Here is a 19,409-nt window from a genome sequence, read left to right on the forward strand (position 1 = left end):
CCCAAGTTTTCTTTATACAGTAATATTTGTTGAAGGGGGTGGCAGGATACTGACCATTTTGTTGGTGCTATTGTTAAACAACTGGGAATTGGAAGTCACTAAAGAGATCTACAGGTAAAATTACCTTCTGCCCAGCCTGCTTTATGTTCCCAGAATATACACAACCAGTAATTTAACTTTCAAATGAAAGATTCCTGTCTGAGGGATCTAAAATAAAAGATAGGAAGAGGACACTGAAGAATTCCCAAGAGAGGAAATGGTTGAATTGGTAGATTGATCAGAGAGCATAGAGATTGACTGATTGATTGATTGAACAGAAGGAGAACAGGCATATTAAAATATTACATGTGTGTCGATTCTGGGAGGAAAGCTCTAGGTCGTTCTTCAGGGCCATCTACTTGCAAAAAGGAATCTACAGATCTATTGCTGAGTCGTATGGGGGCAAGCCGTTGAAAGCTGTTTGGAGAATAGGGTATCTGCACTCTAGCCCTTTGGGATGGCACCACCACCTCTTCACAGGAAAGCCAAGGTGGAAACCTCATGGTAGTGGTTTGTTCAACATCAGCTGAAAATACTGGATTGTCAATGCCTACAAAAAATCCATCAGTGACATGGTCAGTCATTAAGTAATCAGTCATCGAAGATACTTGCATGGAACAACTTCTATACTGAAATTGGCTAAGAAGATACTGGCTTAGTTCACATGACCCAGCCACCCAGTGAAGCTCAATTTATCTGTGATGGCTGAAGTGTTGTGTCAGGCATTTATGGGCTCCATTTTGCACAGGCTCCATGGGTGCCCAGTTTGCAGGGGCTTCATGTACTGTGCAAAATGACACAGCAGGGGTTGCATGAGAGTTAGAAAACCCTTGAATAGGGCTTAGGGTTGTCTGTGGGTTGTCTAATGCTCAAACTATCTTTGCCACCTGGGTTTGCATAACATGACATGCTATTGCAAGCTTGCTACATGCAAGCATGCAAAAACAGTGCTTCTAGGAGCATGGCATAACACAACAGCCCCTGTGGGTAGACTAAGGCTAGGGGGCTGCTGTGCCATGTGAGCAAGGAGATGCTGGTTTCAAGGTGGCTCATCTTCATGGAGAAGGCTCTGGAACTCAGTTGTATCGCTCAAGAACTGGTGGATCAAGGCATACCCAAAGCAGATGACAACACTGTGGTGTCTCCTTAGAAGAAAGTTCCCTGCTTCCTGGCTGGAACTAGCAAAGAAAACTGTTGAAGTCTGCTCCATGGCATTTAAGAGTAGACTACATTTATATCAACAATGCAGAACTTTATGACAAACCCACACTGACTCTATGCCACTGTCTGTCTCAAATTAAAAAAAAAATCAAACCAGATGTGCAGTATGCTGGGTTGGATCCAGATTTAGTCATTATTAGAGTAAACACATTGAAATAAATGGCTGAAGTAACTTCCATAGATTTCAGTGAATCTTCTTAGCATATGAGTAAATCTGGATCCAATCCATTTCCCCCCTTGTTGTTTTGACACCTGTAATTAAAGTTATTATTGATATGTTAAATAATATTACAATATTTAAGAATTATATCTCTTTTATAATACTGCAGATGTGAAATCATGTACTTATTTCCTTACCACTTGTATCTGTGAAGTTCTGTTTGGTGACATTAGCTAGGAAATCCATTGCTGACCCTGTCTGTAGGTGGTCATAATCATTTTCCTCTGGCTCAGAAAACTCAATTTCTAGAAGAGAACAAAATTACCTTAGTATATAGTAGAGATTCATTAATAATCTACTACTACTGAAGCGTGTTCCAATAAAATCTCTGCCACAGTATCGAAAGGAAAAGAAATAACATGGTTAGTATTGAATGCGACAAAGGAATTATTTTGATCCTACAATGCCATTACTTATCTACCTTTGACAGAAGTTTTCCTGGAAATTTGCTGCAGAAATATGTTGGTGACTGCAGCCTCCCAAGTGTTTTGTTTCTACCATTTTTCAAGTCACTTTCTCTTATTTTTCATCACAGCTTAGTTACTGATGTCCTCTTTCTATCAGTTTGTGTGCAAAGGATGGAAAGCAGACTAGGTATTTGGGGCAGGTTGGGAAAATGTCCCTATCCACAACAGAAAACCACCATTAAGGATTAAACACTTTATGAATACAAGTCAGACCATTGGTCATTGGCTCCCATGCTGAGTAACACGACACTTGAGGACTAGTGCCCCTCACACGGGCACAATCTCAGACAAGTTTTGTGCAAGTCCCCTAGTAGCCAGGGAAGTGACAAAGTCAAAGTAGTGGGAAAAGTCAAGGAAGAGTAGTTTATATTAGTGTATATATACATCTTAAATAGATCTATATTTATTGTATCTACATCTTAAAGTGATCCTTCAAGAGAGCACTGAGATTACAAAACCACAAAAGCAAAATGTTTATTGAATAATTCCTTCCATTCCTCATCTAAGCATTACATGTTTTAATGACAGGAAATAGAAAAAAAAGATAAGAACTGCAATGTATTTATAAATGCAAGCCAATATTTTTCAGTGCTAAAGTGTTAAAAGGTGCAGGCAAAATCCTATGGCCTCCCAGCCTTGTCTGGGAGATCATAGGCTTTGTTTTGGAGACTGACCCCCATCCCTGTCCTCATTGTCAGCACAGAAAGAACTACCCTGGCTCCCCTCCCACCCCAGTTACAACCAGACCTCGAAGGGGAAAGGAGTCTGTCACGGAGGCTGGAGAAGTGGTGGCTGGGACTGTGGAGTTTTGCCAGTTGCAATGGATAGGCCAGACCCCTCCCACCCTGGGTGAAAACTACTATCTAGTTAAAATGCAGGGCACATGGTGCAGGCTGGAGGCTGAAACTGCTGCATTTGGCCCATGCACTGGATGTTCAAAAGCCTCCAGCACAGGGATGATAAGGTTGTTCCTGCAGTGCACTAGAATTATTTTAACAGCATGTTTACCTTTTTCCTTTAGGGTTTCAGTAGATACATTGCCATTTGGTATGATACTGCTATTTCTCTGAAATAAACAAAATTATGTGTGTAGAAGTGGAATAAGGTAATGACTTTTAGTTTGACACAAATATTGTACATGTGAATAGAAAATGAACTTTCACGATGGCAGAAAAATTTCATGATACTTGTATTTTATTTCACAACTGAAATATTTAATCCATGAAAAGTTTACCTGTCTCTATACTTTTCTATTGTAAAAATCTAACATTTATTTTGAATTGAAAGAAGCAAATCCACACAAATTCCTATCCAATGAAATAAATTTACATGGATAGATAAATGGAGTCCAATTAGCTGGAATAAAAAGACTTCCACCTTGTCCACCTATAGTGTCTAGCATTTTAATACTCCATTCCTTTACCGGTAGGCTTCTTCCAGTGTTTGGGCAGCAACCAAACATTCATTAGTGGTGGCACAGCATGACTACTAGTGAAGCTGAACTGGCATAAAGCAATGCTAGCATACAGTGAATAGTGTTTGCCAAGGGGAAAGGTGGTGATTTGCTACTGAAAATTGCTGAATTTTGGTGGCAAATTACTTCGTTCCCCATTTGCACTTGCAGGAGCTGTTGCCATTGTGCTGCTGATTTATGGCAGTGCAACATCCTTAGTGCTTAGCACTGCCCAAACATTAGATTCTCCCTATAGCGAGAATTGCCTTGGTTGCAAGTAACTTACTCATTAGTAAAAGTGTACCAGACATTTGAAAAATATTCTTGAGTAAGGCAATGGTAGGATCCATTTTGGTTCAGAAAGCAAGGCATAAATATTCCAAATAAATACATTGCTGTTTGGCTTCAGGTTGGACCTGCAAGAGACCCTAACATGACACAGACTATTTCACCAGCATTGCTGCTGCAGCCTCACATGCTCTGCTCTTACTCTTTTCTGGCCTCTGTCTCTCTTGTGAATCTTGTTCAGCTTCTTTGGCTGGTTCAAGCCCAGTTTGGTGCTCTTGAAAGACTCCAGGCGTTTCCTCATGGTTCTCTGGAAAATCTCCTTGTTTTGCTTATCCTCTTCATTTGGAGTTATTTTATGACGACTATACAAAAGTTTGTGCTGTAGCCAAGATGAAAAGATCCAAATTTAGAAGTAACCATTAGCTATGACATAGGCACTCAACCATGAATCCTCATTTCTCTCCCCATTTTTAAGCCCTTGCTACTGCCTCCCACCACATGCTGGAATGAAGCATAAAGCAATGAGGATTTAGAAGCAACGTTTACTGAATCAAAAATGTTTGTTAATTATACTACCTTGAACAGCTGCAATTATATAAAATATACAAATACCCTCCCCCTGACAGGCACTTGTGTGCACACGCGCACATACACAACTCAACTCAAATCCCCTAAAGTCCCAGCATTCACAATCTTCAGGTGAGCGTGCATTCCAAGATATCCCAACTGCCCTCCCCCAATTATGATCTCCATCTCAGAGCTGCTTTTGACAACTCAAAGAAGAGCTGAAAGAGGAAAAGTGAGTGATTAGTGCTTCCTCTCACCAGGCCTCCAAGTCTCCTCCAAAGATGGAGAGGTGTATGCATGTGTTGGGCTTACAGGGGGTGGGACAAGAAAGGATCATACTTCATTGGGAGTTAAGATGCACATGAAACTCAGGATCTCCCAGACAGTTGGATCCAAAGAACTGGAACTTGTACAACTGTTCACACTGTCATCTAATAACACTCATGCTTCATGGGAGGATGCTCCTGTTCTGCACCAGCCAGTACTCACTACATAGTGTGAGAAAACAACACTACAACAGCTACTCACAGTGTGAGGGAAAATGTCCATTTTAAAATATTTTTTTGGCTCAGATGTTTCTTTCTCCCTAAACAATGCACAAATGATTGATGGTTGGGGGAAGCAGGTATGGCCATCCAATGGATCCCAGAGGACCAGACTGGGACACAGAAGAGTCAGATTTGACCCCAGGGCCAAACCTGTACTGTTAGATGCCTTTGATTCTGGCTTCAAAGTACACTTTTGGCAGGCATGCTCTCACCTCTTGTCTAGGTTTGTACAAATACTGTTGCAGTGTATGGTGAGTGAACATATCTTCTGCATCTCGGATGCTTTTTCTTCTCTGCTCTAGAGCTTGCATATCAAGGCAGACAGAACTGGCAGTTTCTCTCCTAAAGCAAGATGGAATATTTAATTTATTTATTTATTGACTTTCTGTTCATCAAATAGCAAAACTGTCAAACTTGGGAACATTACGATGTAGAAATACTTGAAACCGCTGCATGCACTGACATAAAACTTGCTCACAGCCAACCAAGATGTGCCAAATTCTGACTGACCATTCTGTTTAAACATAGCCTGGTCTAAGAAAGATCTATTTCTACATAGTTACTTATTTGACTCACAAGAGATAGAAGTGAATATGCTCTGATACAATTTGAATGCTTCCCATGATAGAAAGTGTCTTTTCATAGAAAACCAGTACGTCAGTGTGAAAGGAAGGACTGACCTCCTTTTCTTGACAAGTCAGGGGAGTTCTTTACAAGGCTGGGAGGTCAAAAACAAAATCTCATACCTGCAGTCTGTAGTTTAAGATTGCAATCCTTAAGAGACTCAGGCCACAATCCTATGCCCTGTGCCTTCAGTGCATTTAAGCCTCTGAAATCACAAAGCTCACACACATCTCAGAACCAATACAAGGTGCAGTACAGCAGTGGTGAGTTCACTGCTGCATGTCACTATTGCATCTAGATGGCTCCTCCTGACAATTCTTATTAAAGCTCCAGGGAGCAGGAGAGGTGGAGGCTGGAATGCTAACAGAAATCTTCAAAAGAAGTGGGAAGGGAGTGACCATCCTCCCCTCCCCTCCCACACCCAGGCCACTCCCATCCTCTACCAAGGACCCGTGACCTTCTGCATTGTCTGGTGCAGTGGGGGTGGGGAAGGAACTTGCCCTTAGGAGCCCCACCTCCAAAACCGCAGGACCTCAGTGCTGGGACTCTGAATAACTGTACAGCCTCCCTAATGATGTTGGGGATGACCATACTTATTATGAGCTGACATACATAGGCTTGTGCTGCCTGTCTCCTCAGATTGCGAAGCCCCAGTCAGAAGGACTTCAATAAACTTTTCTGAGCCCATGGAAAGAAAGCACAGGCTACCGCCCAGGTAGCCTGTGAGGGGTATGAGTTAGCCTAATCAAATTCTTCAAAGTCCTATTGCTCCCAGTGAGATGGAATCTCTTGCATAAAAGCCATTACCCAAACCGAAATGTGCACATTACTTTCCCAGGCCCTTTAATGTTGACTTGTATAGAATTAATGCTCAAGCTGCCGCAGACATACAGCATGGAACCATGGTCCAGTCCACTTACAGCAGTTGGGAGACAGAGCCCTCTTCATTCATTTGACTGATGATGTTGAAGTCCACATTGGCTGTGTTGTCAATACTTGAGGAGCGGATGAATGCCAGGGAACCTCTTCGCTCTCCCTGTGCAATCAATAAAATATATAAATACATGCATTAGCATTCAGTCAGAATGTTTACCTTGACCCTGAATATATATGCAAAAGTGTGAAAGAGTGTTTCCTTGTATTAATGTGAACCCACTTTTACCCAATAGGCACCAGTTACTGAAGCTGTATAAAATGCCATTAATAAAGAAACAAAACTGTGGTGTGGACTGCAGCTCCCCACCATTTCTCACCCCAGCAGTTTGCACTGACTGGCTTTGCCCTTGGAGCCACAGTTTTGCATCTGACACTGGTTGGTGGAGTTTTAGTATAAATGAAGCACATGCCACAAGCTTCAAGTCTACCGACCTTTGCTTTAAATATTAAGACAACCTGTGAAATGATCCTATCTGTGATTCAAAATGATGGGCTTTAAAGTTTAGCAAAACCAACACTTCCCACCACAGTGTTCTGAACAATATTCTTCAGATCCCAATAAGAGGTAAGTTGTAAACCTTTAAAAAGTTTGCAGTTTATAGAAACAAAGAACTTAGAAACATAGTGAGTCAGAACGGGTCTCCCAGGCCATCTAGTCTGACCCCCGGCTCCAGCCAGCTCCACACATGCCAAATTTAAACTTTACCATACTTTAAAATTTAATTTTACTATAATTTTAAGTAAATTGTGACAATTTACTGCAATCTCTGGCACATAAGACCATGGGCACAATCCAGCCAAAGCAAAGCAATTCAGATTTTATTAACAGCAATAGGAAAGAGTATGGAACATATTTAACTCTCTCTCTCGATCTCTCTCTCTGAAATCAGTGCGATGAAACATCCTTAACTTTGTCTGGATGCTTATTACACTCCTATGGAGATTACAGATATTTTACTAATTTACCACTTTGTAAAAAAAGAATTTCAAAAGGCAGCAGTATATTTTCATAATGAAATAGATTTAGAATTACCTCTGCCACATAACTAATTGCATCTTTCAAGTTGAGCTCACGGAAAACTTTAAGAATCCGGTCTCTGGTTTTTTGAGCCGATCTTCTCATCAGTACTTTACTGAGGACTTGTCTGTCAAAGTTGGACCACCTAGGTATTTAAACACACGAGAAGTCGCTTTTATTAGTTTAATGGTCATGGATAGTACTCTTATTCAGGTAACCAAAACTGGTAGGCCACTTTAAGTGGCAGCTCAGACACGAAGTAAGAAGCCAGAGGGATAGAGGACTTCAGAGAAAAAGCACTACTTTTTTCTGCTGCTGTATCCAACTATGTATAATTGAGTAGAAATAATTTCCATATAGGTATACCAGCATCTAGTGGCCAATTTTATGGCAGAAATGAAGCAAATAAATTAAGCAAATCACCAGTGGGAGAATTTCATTCGGGGAAAAGATAAATTGTTGTGAGCAGGAGTCCACATTCTGTGACCCTGCTGTTCCCCCCTTAACCCTTTTATGTAACAGGGACCTAACCTCTTCTTACTGTAGAGCAGGGGTCCTCAAAGTTTTCCACCAGGGGGCCAGTTGAAAGCTGTCGGTGCTGGGCACGGGCCAGAGAGGTGGTTCCGGCCATGCAAGTGGGCCGGCACAGGGGGGGCACGCGCACTGAGGCGGGGGTAGGGTGCGCAATGAGGCAAGACAAGGCGAGGCGTGGGTGGGCGGGTGGGCACGGTGAGGGGAGGCGAGGTGGGGGCGGGCATGCACCACGAGGCAGGCGCACAAGGCAGCGGCTTGCTCACTTGGAAATCATTTTCTCCGAGCGAGCAAACAGCTTGTTTTCTCTGAGAGAGCAAACTGCACGCGGGTTGAGGTGGGTGGCGGTGTGCATGTGTGTGGCACACGCGCAGTGGTCCAAATGGGCATGGTGGGCCGCATCCGGCCCCCAGGACTTAGATTGAGGACCCATGCTGTAGAGGTTCCTACAGTGCTGTCCCAAGACACTTTGCTGCCTGAAGCAAAGCCCAAATGCTATTGCCTTACTTGCACCGCCAATGGTTAGGACCAACAGTTTAAAACAGGGGTCCTCAAACTTTTTAAACAGGGTGCCAGTTGAAAGGTGCCGGCGGGGGGCGGGAGATGGTGAGAGGGCGGGGTGTGAGGTGGGGGCGGAGGTGCGTGGGTGCACATGAGGCAAGGTGCTGGCTTGCTCGCACAGAGATCGTTTTCTCCAAGCGAGGCCAAAAGGATCTCTGCGTGAGCAAGCCACCCCCTTGCTGCGCACACGCAGCGAGTCCAAAACCTCTGCAGAGCAGTTCGTGCAGGGGCCATTCCAACGCTCCTGCCAAGGAATCTTGTGTTAGAAGAAGATACGGGCTTAAGAGCCTCACAAGTTTGCCTTTCCAAGTAGAGTAAAATGCAAAGAAGAAAAAGCAGGCACTGGTGCTAAAAAGAAAGGGATCAGATGCACACATTCCTGAAAGATTTTGAACTGGTACAGCTAATGCAAAAAGCCATAAGTCTGGTTTCAAAACAGCTGGGAGAACTGTATGAATCCCAAGTCTTCATAGAAAGTTTTCCCAGGTTTTCTCTTACAGAACTAACTCATTTTACTAATTATTGATAGTTATTAAATGGCCCTATGTCAGGTGGCCATTTCTAGCTGTTGAGTCACACTTTTCCATTTACTTATAGCTGTTGCATTCCATTTAAGAAAGAGTTGCCTGACTGCACTTACTTGTCTCTCAGGTAATTGTGTCCTATTTGACCAGATATGTCTTCAATAGCTGAAAGAATGTGGTCAAAGGCCTGCAAAAACGAAGAGCATAGCATTAACCTTGGTTAGGTAACTGGAGAAACTGCCATAGACAACTTTAAGATAGACAGAGGCCAGGCTGGGATGGTGTACATATGTCGAGGATAAAACAAGTAGCATTGTGAGGGATGCCCTTCACCTTTGTAATCCCTCCTGAGAAAGGCACAATCCCAACTGCGCCTCTTCTAAATCTTGTTCTTCTCTTTTGTTCCTGTTAAACCATGCTGAGCAAGCACACAGTCCTCCAGGATGTTCTCTTGTGTCAGTCCCGACCTTCCTAGCTAACTTTTCAAATTCTGCTCTGGCAGGAATGTATACACAGCCAATGAAGACTAATGAACACCACCAATCTTGTTCTCTCTGGCTTTGGAAGGAACACATGAGGCCACTGTGCACTGAAGCAACCCAGGACGATTTGACTGACAGCAGCTCCCTCTGGTCATGGCCACTGAGCCTTCCTGGCTCGTCTGCCACTTGTCCTTTAGCTGAAGTTTCTGTGGGCAGGACCAGGAACCTTCTGGATAGAAAGCATACACTCTGGTGCTGAGCTATAGCCCTGCCAAAAAGGAACATGTTCCTTCTTGCTTCCTCAAGCATGTGGCAGTGGGGGGAATCAGACATTAAAATAAAAGCAGAACATCCTCATCTCAGTGTCAGAAGCATAATGTATTTGTTTCTTTGCTGAATGGGAGAGTATGAGAACTCCAACTCAAAAGTGGATTTTGGACCCTCTTTATTTCTGGAAAATCGCTAGAAAAGAGCAGATTCTATATACCAGGGGGTATCATTTTTTTAGGGAGGGTGTCAGATGAACCCGCTCTGCACTACCAGCTCTCTGAGGGCCGAATGATGTTGGGGGTTTGATGAATCAGCCAGACAAGCGGTTTTACTGCATGTGGGCTGTCACTGGCTGAGAAAGGCCTCTGCACAGTGAAGCCACTGAACCGGAGGTGCTAGGAGCAGAATGCATCAGGAACCTTGACTGGCACGGCTTTGCCGGTTCTGTGTCTTCTAAGGAGAAGGCTGTGCAGCAGCTGAAATCAAGCCATCTCAGTCCCCTTCACTTCTCCATTGCCTAGGAAAGCTCTAGATGTACCACTGTGATCATCACAGTGCAGCTATACAGTAGTATTAGAAAGGAGCCAGTGGCGGTTTGAAGGCCTTAGAGGAAAATGTCTTCCAGAATCCAGGCATGCTTCACTGAATTTGTGTTGAACATGACCCGCTTACCCTGCCATGGAGCTTTTCGTTCAGTTTGGGCTCTCTGTGCTCACTCTTTTTCACTTTCAACCACTGTACCAAAGGCTTGATTGTCAAACCCTGTGGAGGGAAATGGACAAATTAGCCTCACTTTAATAATATTTTTTAAAAGAGTCAGACAATATAGGTACTGAAATTCCAGAGGCAGGAAATGCAGCTGTGTCACCAAATGAAAGCATGTGTTTCAGGCATTTTCATTGTACCCCACTGAAGGAACTGTGGATGAGTGATGAAGAGGAGCTGGAGGTCCTGGGGGTGGTGGGTGGCTAATTTTACTCTGCAAAAATCCAGGGCCCACTTGCAACCCTCTTCTGATCCAGTATTGTGAGTTGTGCCTGGTTTGTAATATGTGCTCATGCAATCCCATTTACCCATTTGTGCTGGCATAACTCTCAGTCCTCAGTGAACTGCACAAGGGTCCTGGCACTGTTGACAAGGACGCCTTCCCAGTGCCAGCCACTAACACTGCCAGGAGAATTCGTAAAAGTGGCAAGGGGAACCCTCCCCTATAGCTGCTGATGGCATATTGAGGCACATGGGAACTCAGCAGGGCTGGAATGGGTGGTGGTGACCATACTACTTGCATGGCCAGGCCCACAACACTTTGAAAATATCTGGACAGCATGAAAATGATGGGCATTCCACCAGCCAGAGCTGGCGGAATTGGTAGTGCCTGCACTGAACCTCTGGCATGGAATGGAACAATTCCATGCTTGCCCAGAAAATACTGAAATGAAGGGCATAATTATCTGAAATAAGACCACTTTAATGACCTGTGTACATTTTTTAAAATCAGATTTTGTAATTTCTTAATACCTTAATGCAGACTTTACTTCCTCCACTTATTAAAACACTGTTGCGTGAAAATCATGATTTTCCTGACTCAACTCATTCAGTGAGCCACCATTAATAAAAATCAAAGGATGTAAATACATTCATGTATAAATATTAAAGAAACTTTAAAAAATCAAAAGAAAAAAATATTAAAATCAATGTTTGGTTACTAACCTTGAATAAAGCAGTAAGTCACCATTAAAAAGCTGTACTGAAGATTTTGTTTTTTAAGCAAATAATATTTACATTTGCAAAAGAGGGAGAAAATCTACCTTGGTTATATGGCTCTCTCATTAACTGCACTTCTATTAACACACTCAGGTGTGACATGCAAATGAATTTTTAGTGCAGAGAAAACTGTGTTTTGTCCCAAGTGGTGCCATGTAAAAACATAAAATGGGATCTCTGTTACTAAAATTAGGAAATATTCTCAGCAAACTGACATAATACTAGGGAGCCTGTATTTAGGGCCTACTTTTGATACTTCATTGGGCTTTCATGGCAGGAGAAGAAATAAATCTTGGGCTCATGAATGTCTAGCTTTTCTTGTCCCTCCCAAGTAGAAAGTCATTTCTGATCCAGATTTCATTTGTGAGATAGAAAGCAGACAGTTAAATGTGATCTTGAAAGTCAGACAGAGCTTCTATGTGGGGAAGGGAAGGGAGGGGAAGCAAAAGGAGAGGTGGGAATGTGTGTGCAATGAATCCCTCTATCTCAGATAAAGTTTAAGAAGTGATGTCCAACTAAGACCTCAGCTTTTCCCTTGAGGGCAACAAGAAGGACAGATAATTGGAATTTACCTGAACTATTACAGTGAAAAATACAACAATGATGGTTGTGCTGACAAAGAGGTTTTTATCTTTGACTTTGTTTTCATCCAGGAGTGCCACCAAAGCAAAGGCAACAGCACCACGAAGGCCACCATATGACATAACCACCTGGTCTATTATACCCAATTGGACCATTCGATAGTGGTTTAGAACCCAGGTCTGTAAGATTACACCTGTTAAAAAAAAAATCTCCTAAACACATGCATTTTGGAATTAAGAACAGTTTGACCACTGAAGGATTATAAACTAAGCCACAGCTGGAATACAATACTCCTTTCCTAGGAATGACAACCTTACCTAATATCTACTGAATGCATCAGGAAGCTGTCGCTATCATCCATCCCCAATCAAACTTGGCCATTTGTCCATGTTTATCTGCATTAGACAATCCAATCAGTTCCATGGGGACCAGATGAACACTGCAGTGAGCTGAATTGGTGGGTTTCTCTTAAATGATAACAATTGCTTGGAAAGATATACACAGTTTTTGTCTTTGGGGTTGCTATTACAATCTTTGCTTTCTTTATCACTATGCTGAAAATTAACTAGCCCCCTAATGAACATGCACTTTGGAAATTCTCAGATGCAGACTAAAATATTATCACATCATTTATGTTTAATCCCCTTTAATGAATTAAAGTAGTCAATGGAAGCTTTCTCCAACCTGGGGCCTTCTGGCAGGGCTGATAGAAAGATACTGGCCTAGGGAAGGCTGGAATATTGAGTCCACAGACTAGAACTACCTGGGTCCAGCTTCTGATCAACTAAGAGGAAATTAAATGCAGCACGCAACAATCACATTATAAAGAGGAAATGTTCACTGGGCAGTTGCTGCTGTATACTCAAACAGCTTGGCCTTGGAAAAGCCAATTCAGTCATGCAGTATGAGAAAAATCCCTCACCGATACAATTAAACCTTTCAATGAATTATAGCATAACAGTCTCACTTTAATCTCTTTTGGAGCTCTGAATGGTGTGTTACTGTAGAAGCTGAAAGACTGGTGCAATTGCTTCTAAGCAGAAGGTGTGATGAGTACCAGCACACCTGGTCTTCTGTTTTCAGGAGACCAACATTCCTAATTTATGAGCAGAGTTAGCAAGGGCAAGAAAATAAGTCTTGTTACCAATGACTCTGTAGACTGAGATGAAGAGCAAGGTCAAGAGTATGAAAGCTGTGTTCCACGTCCAGATATTAGGGTCCACTGCTGAAATTCCCAGAAACATGAAAATAATAGTCTCAGCTCCGCTAGCCAACATCTTCATGGTGTATCGCACTGTGGTGGAAGACTGCTCAGAAATATTTGCCTTGACATATTTCTGACAGCAGATACCACAGAAGGTTATGCTGGAAGAAATGCAACAGATGTCTTAATTGTCTGTCCTTGTAAAATTGGTGTTCTACTAAATTTGATATTTTGAAATATAAAAACTGATTTGTGCCAACCTAGCACCAATATATGAGCATTTTGGCTTCAGTATATCACTGACATACCACCCTGCCTTAGGCCAGATCCCTTGTCTAGGTACATCTCCTGCAGATATTAGAGTTTTACTGGCCATGGCTTTCCCCTACATGTGTCTTAAAAGGAGGGACTAGCTTCTCCATTAGCCAAATTGAGACAGCTGCCTCCAGCAGCAGACTTTGAGTGAAAGGGCAGCAAATTACTTATCACTATTGTATTTTTACTGCTGGGGGTGGGGAAGGGTGCTTGTGGGATCTACCTCAGGTGCCAGAATAAACTGGCTCGCTTTGGGTACAGTGAACCTTGATTTGGGCAGAGGTGGCATTTGCTGCTCTTGCTCAGGCCGCAAAATGTTTTGGGCCAGCCTTGCATAAAAGGCTGATATCACCCCAAATGACTCACAGGCAGCCATGCTGCTGCCACACATTGCACACAGCCACAGCTATTTTTAACACTTCAGTTAGTTAGGCAAGGACAAAAATATGGACAGTTAGTGAGGCAAGGACACAAAAATATGAGGTTTTTTCTGTTTTAATTCTGGTTTTTAAAATAAATTTAATATTCTAGAAGACTGTATTGTATTTGTAATCTTTGCAAACTTCTATTACGTTTTACTTGTATAAGTTTTTAATCTTGTCCCAGGGTCCCAGGTACTGGGCAGAGGTGGATGAGGATGATGATGATGATTATTTACAACAACACAGCCTGCAATTAAGTTATTACTGTTCCACAGAAGGCCAGACCAAGATGTTTTGCCACCTTCATGTGGCTACAATGCACAATTTGAGATGTGTGCTCTTGCAAAGACAAAGAAGGGAGAGGCACACCCCCTCTCTTTATTGTTACAGATTTTACCTTATGACTTCTCTTAACACAGTATCTACATAAGAACTGCTGTCTTTGTTCCAATTAATTTCTGGATACAATCAATGCCCTTTATCTGTAATCTGTGCAAGACATAGAATTTGCCTCCATCCAGCCTCCCATGTTTCCATTAATTTCTTCAGGCCTTTCTTGATTTAAAACAAATCCAGATAGATTAATTTTTCAACCCAGAGGGTCACTACATTCATTTTCAAATGTCATCCTTCCATGGAAACACCTGAAAGAGCCACCCATCAATTAACTGAAACTTCTTACGCAAGGATGGCTGAAAGTGAGAGCATCTCAGCTGTCAAGTAAGATAGGTAGGAGATGACAAATACAAATCCCGGCTCAATGATTCGGACATGCTTTGTGAAGCGAGTGACAAGCGAGAGCAGGAATGCAAAGACGACACCAATGAACGTACCCCCCAGGCTCACCACGAAGAAGGACACTGCAGCAACAAGAACAAAAAACAGACACAAATGGTGTTTGATTTTAAAAGCTATACATACTTAGCCGATGTCTTTTTGCATTACTGTCTGATAGCTAGAGAGGTTTGGAAAATGCTGCTACAGTTCTATTACACAAGAGGTGTAGCCCCATCTATCCAAACTATTCCACAGTGGGCAGGGTAGTGATGTCCATTCAAGAAGTTGTATCTTGATAGTAAGAATCCCTCCATTATATATACAGAGAGTGTATTTTAGTACTGCAAACTCTAAGGAAGTGCATGGAGGCCTTTCTTTCACAGGTTTAAACTGCACTCACTTTGAAACAAGATTAACTGAGCCATCCATTTCATCCAAGACTGGATGAGACTAAAAATAGAGGAAAGATTCCCCCTCAGCCTTTGTGGAAAAGTCCATACCAAGTTCTCAGGCTGTGATCAAATGCCAAGGACTACAGCGGTGGAAAAGCTAGAAGCAGCTGAGTTACAATGTAAGGAACCTCTGAATCCATAGAAAATAGGGTCAGAGAGCAGAATGATGTACTAGTAACCTTTCCCTTCAGATTTCTACTGAAATAAATTCCTGAGTCCAAGTTCAAACTATGCTTTAACCAAAAGAAAAAAAATTGCTATCCCAAGGTGTGCAAAATTAGAAACTTCTTATACCCAGTTAAGACGGACCATTCCAACTGATCCTTGTGACAAGAACCAATAGAAGGTGAAAGAAAAAAAAGTGGCTGGATTCATACCTAAAGGCCAGTTCCAGAGCCAAAATCAGGACTCAGTGCCAAGGAAAGGGCACTGAGAGCTCAACAACAAACAAAGCTTACTAACTTTTTGGCTCTGGCCTCTTGGCAGAGCAACAGAGCAGTGGAGGCAGAGGCTGGGAGAGAGTGCCTTGTGGCCAGGGGAGTGGCGAAGGCAAGGGAGGAGCTGGGCAGGGGAGCAGAGAGGAAGGGGGCGGGGCCAGAGAGGCTAGAGCAGCCAGGAGGGAGCAGACAGGCGGGGCCACCGGCCTGAGGGGCTGATAAGGTGTTGTCCCTTGTCTGTGTCCCTTAACTGTGGCCCAGGCTGTCCGGGGTCTCCCTTCCCTGGGACGTAGAGGTTTGGGTTTCTTTCCTTCCTTCCTTCCTTCCTTCCTTCCTTCCTTCCTTCCTTCCATCATTCCTTCCTTCCGTTTTTTTTTTTTCTGTGCTGTGCTATGCTCTGTTTTTCCTCCAATTTAAATTTAAGTTTATTTTATAAATTAAGTTTATTTTATCCGTGTGTGTGTGTGTGTGTGTGTGTGTGCGCGCGACTGGGTTTTTGTCTGGGAGAACTGGGCGGGTGTTGCTGGTGTTGCTGTCACGGGTGTTGCTGTCCGCTGCAACAGCTGCGACATGTTTGCCCTTCTACCCCAGGAAAGACAGGGTTACACTTGCCCTCGGTGCAAGATGGTGACCCTGCTAGAAGAGGAGGTGAGGTGCCTGAGGGCCGAGAGAGCTCTCCAGGCCCCCTGGGAGCAGCCCCCCTCGTGACAGAGGGTTGAGGGAGAGGCCACGGGAGGAGCAGCCGCGGAGACATGGAGGTATGTCACCCACAGGAGGGGAGGAGGCCAGCACAGACTCCTCCTTCTCCTGGCACCAATCTGGAGCTGGGAAACAGGTTCTCTCCACTTGGAGAGGCTGGGGCTGATGAGGCCTCAGGAGACCAGCAGGACCCACAGCCTGGGACAACAGGAGGCAAGGGGGCTGCTGCAGGAGAGGCGAGGGCCTGGGCACGGCTGCCCACCACCACCAGGAAGACATGGCGGCGGGTAATTGTTGTTGGGGACTCCCTGCTGAGGGGCACTGAGGCGGCAGTGTGCCGCCCCAACCTGGAGACAAGGGAGGTTTGCTGCCTGCCGGGCACACGCATCCAGCATGTGAAGGACAGAGTGAAGCGTCTTGTTTGCTCCGGGGGTCACCAGGCACTCCTGGTGATCCATGTGGGCACAAACAAGGTGGCCAGGCAGGGTGTGGTCGGGATCAGCAGGGACTTCAAGGCCTTGGAGAAGAAACTCAGGGAGCTAAAGGCCCAAGTGGCCTTCTCATCGATCTACCCAGTCCAGGGATTTGGGCCAGGCAGGGACAGGAGGGTCTCCAAGGTGAACGACTGGCTTAGGGTGTGGTGCCTGAAGGAACGCTTCGGGTTCCTCGACCATGGCACCTGGTTTCTTGCCAGTGGACTTCTGGCAAGGGACAGGTTGCACCTCACGAGGATGGGAAAAAGGTCCCTTGGAGATGCTCTAGCGAGCTTCGTCCGGAAGACTTTAAACTGAGCGGGGGGGGGGGGGGGTTCAGGCCTCCCAGAAATGTGTCTGCACTGGACAAGTTTGGGGAGAGGATCAGGGCTCTGGAACCAGGGTTTTAGAGGTACTGCAGGGACTGACAAGACTCCTACAGAGAGGGGCCAGGTATCAGGGAGGATGGGAGGAAGGAGGAGGAGGCTGGGAACTCAAAGGAAAGGAAGCGATGGGAAGGAGTTGAGGTGCATGTACACCAATGCTAGGAGCATGGGTAATACGCAGGAAGAGCTTGAAGCTCTCCTGGGAATAGGAGGGTGTGAATCACAGAAACTTGGTGGGATAAAAGGCAAGACTAGAATGTGAACATAGAAGGGTATCACCTTTTTAGAAAGGACAGGAAGGAAAAGAGAGGTGGGGGCGTGCCTTTATACGTCAGGGAAGGGATAGGATGCAGTGAGACAGAATGCAGCACAGATGGGGATTCGGTAGAGGCAGTCTGGGTGAAACTTAGGGGTTTTGACAGGGAAAGAGACCTGACAGTGGGGGTATGTTATTGCCCTCCAGGTCAACTTGAGACCCTGGATGATGTCCTGACAGGCCAGATTCTAAGGATATCTCAGCGGAGAGACACAGTAATTATGGGAGATTTCAATCACCTGGATATTACTTGGGAGACTCACTCGGTGGTGACAGCCAGGTCACGTCACTTCCTAGAAGCTATAGAGGGAGGGTTTCTCACACAGAGGATCCGAGAGGCGACGAGGGGGGGAACATCCTTGACTTGGTCTTGACCAATAGGGAGGAGCTGATAGATGAAGTACAGATTAGGGGAGCTCTGGATGCAAGTGATCACTCCATCCTTTACTTTGAGATCAGGGGACAGGAGACGTGCAGCAGGTTGAGCACTAGAAGCTGGGACTTCAAGAGGGCCAAGCTTTGGCCAACTGAAGGCCAGACTGGGGAAAATCTCCTGGGATAGGTTACTGGAAGGTAAGCGAGTTGAGGAGGGGTGGATAGCACTCAAAAGGGAGGTTTTGGAGGCGCAAGCCTTGACGATACCTCCAGTCAGTAAGGTGGGGACACAGAGGAGAGTGCTGCCATGGATGCGAAAGGAGGTGGTTATAGGGATTAGATGAAAGAGGACCCTTTGTAGGAAATGGGTACTGGGGCAAATAGACAAAGGGGTATACCGGGAGGAGGAGGCCCATTGCAGAAGGATTCTTCGCAAGGCTAAGGCTGATTACGAGCTGAGACTTGCCAAGAATATCAAGCGCAACAAAAAGGGCTTCTTTCAGCATGTAAATAGCAAAAGGAAGGGGAGACAATTGGTGGGACCACTAAATAAGGAGGAAGGAGATCCAGTGACTGATAGGATGGAACAGGCACAGATGCTAAACGACTATTTTGCCTCTGTGTTCTCCCCAAAGCAGGACGGGGGATATCCGCATAGGAGATTAGATGAGGCTGGGGACTTAGGGGCACAGATTAGAGTCATCCCACTTGAAGTTCAGGGGCTCCTCAAGGCATTGGACATTACAAAGGCACCAGGTCCTGACGCTTTACACCCGAGAGTACTTAAGAGAGTTCGCAGGGGTTCTCTTACACCCGCTGGCCTCCATTTTGAGACCTCGTGGAGAACGGGTGAAGTTCCAAAGGACTGGAGGGTGGCATCAGTGGTCCCAATTTTCAAAAAGGGTAGTAGAAGGCACATGGGGAATTACAGACCAGTTAGCCTTACGTCCATTGTAGGAAAAACAATGGAAAGGGTCATAAGAGAGAGAGAACTAGTGATGCTAGATAGGGAAGGGAGGCTGACAGCCACACAACACGGCTTCCGCAAAAACAGGTCCTGGCAGACAAACCCTGTGGAATTCTATGACAAGGTTTTGAGATGGCTAGATGGAGGGGATGCAGTGGATGTGGTATACCTGGATTTCAGCAAGGCCTTTGACAAAGTTCCCCATGATATCCTGGTGGAGTAACTGAGGAGTTTTGGGATACACCAAAGCACAGTCCGGTGGATTAGGGCATGGTTGACTGACCGAAAGCAGAAGGGAACCATTAGTGGGGAATCATCGGGATGGCGGCCAGTGATAAGTGGGCTCCCCCAGGGCTCTGTCCTGGGGCCGATCCTGTTTAATCTTTTCGTTAACGACATGGAAGAAGGGGTGAACAGTCTGCTGATCAAATTCGCAGATGATACTAAAACTAGAGCAGTGGCCACAACTGAGGAGCAGGTACTCCAGATCC

The 19,409-nt window shown here is 44.6% G+C and overlaps 1 protein-coding gene across 1 annotated transcript in view; it reads right to left on the bottom strand.

Annotated features, from left to right (window-relative positions):
• Positions 1 to 341: 341 nt before the first annotated feature.
• The window catches only part of SLC9A3 (solute carrier family 9 member A3), a 56,509-nt gene continuing 37,441 nt past the window's right edge, over positions 342 to 19,409 (bottom strand). Inside the window, exons 5-16 of the mRNA XM_044419068.1 lie at positions 14,719 to 14,896; positions 13,240 to 13,460; positions 12,086 to 12,288; positions 10,422 to 10,511; positions 9,114 to 9,184; positions 7,397 to 7,526; positions 6,348 to 6,463; positions 5,016 to 5,145; positions 3,891 to 4,067; positions 2,956 to 3,013; positions 1,618 to 1,725; positions 342 to 589 (exon numbers count right to left, since the gene is read on the bottom strand). Coding sequence (XP_044275003.1) covers positions 342 to 589; positions 1,618 to 1,725; positions 2,956 to 3,013; positions 3,891 to 4,067; positions 5,016 to 5,145; positions 6,348 to 6,463; positions 7,397 to 7,526; positions 9,114 to 9,184; positions 10,422 to 10,511; positions 12,086 to 12,288; positions 13,240 to 13,460; positions 14,719 to 14,896 — 1,730 coding nt within the window. The remainder of the gene's footprint in view (positions 590 to 1,617; positions 1,726 to 2,955; positions 3,014 to 3,890; positions 4,068 to 5,015; positions 5,146 to 6,347; positions 6,464 to 7,396; positions 7,527 to 9,113; positions 9,185 to 10,421; positions 10,512 to 12,085; positions 12,289 to 13,239; positions 13,461 to 14,718; positions 14,897 to 19,409) is intronic.

Source organism: Varanus komodoensis, unplaced genomic scaffold (genome assembly GCF_004798865.1).
Source record: "Varanus komodoensis strain SLA01 unplaced genomic scaffold, ASM479886v1 scaffold10, whole genome shotgun sequence".
NCBI classification, from domain to species: domain Eukaryota; kingdom Metazoa; phylum Chordata; class Lepidosauria; order Squamata; family Varanidae; genus Varanus; species Varanus komodoensis.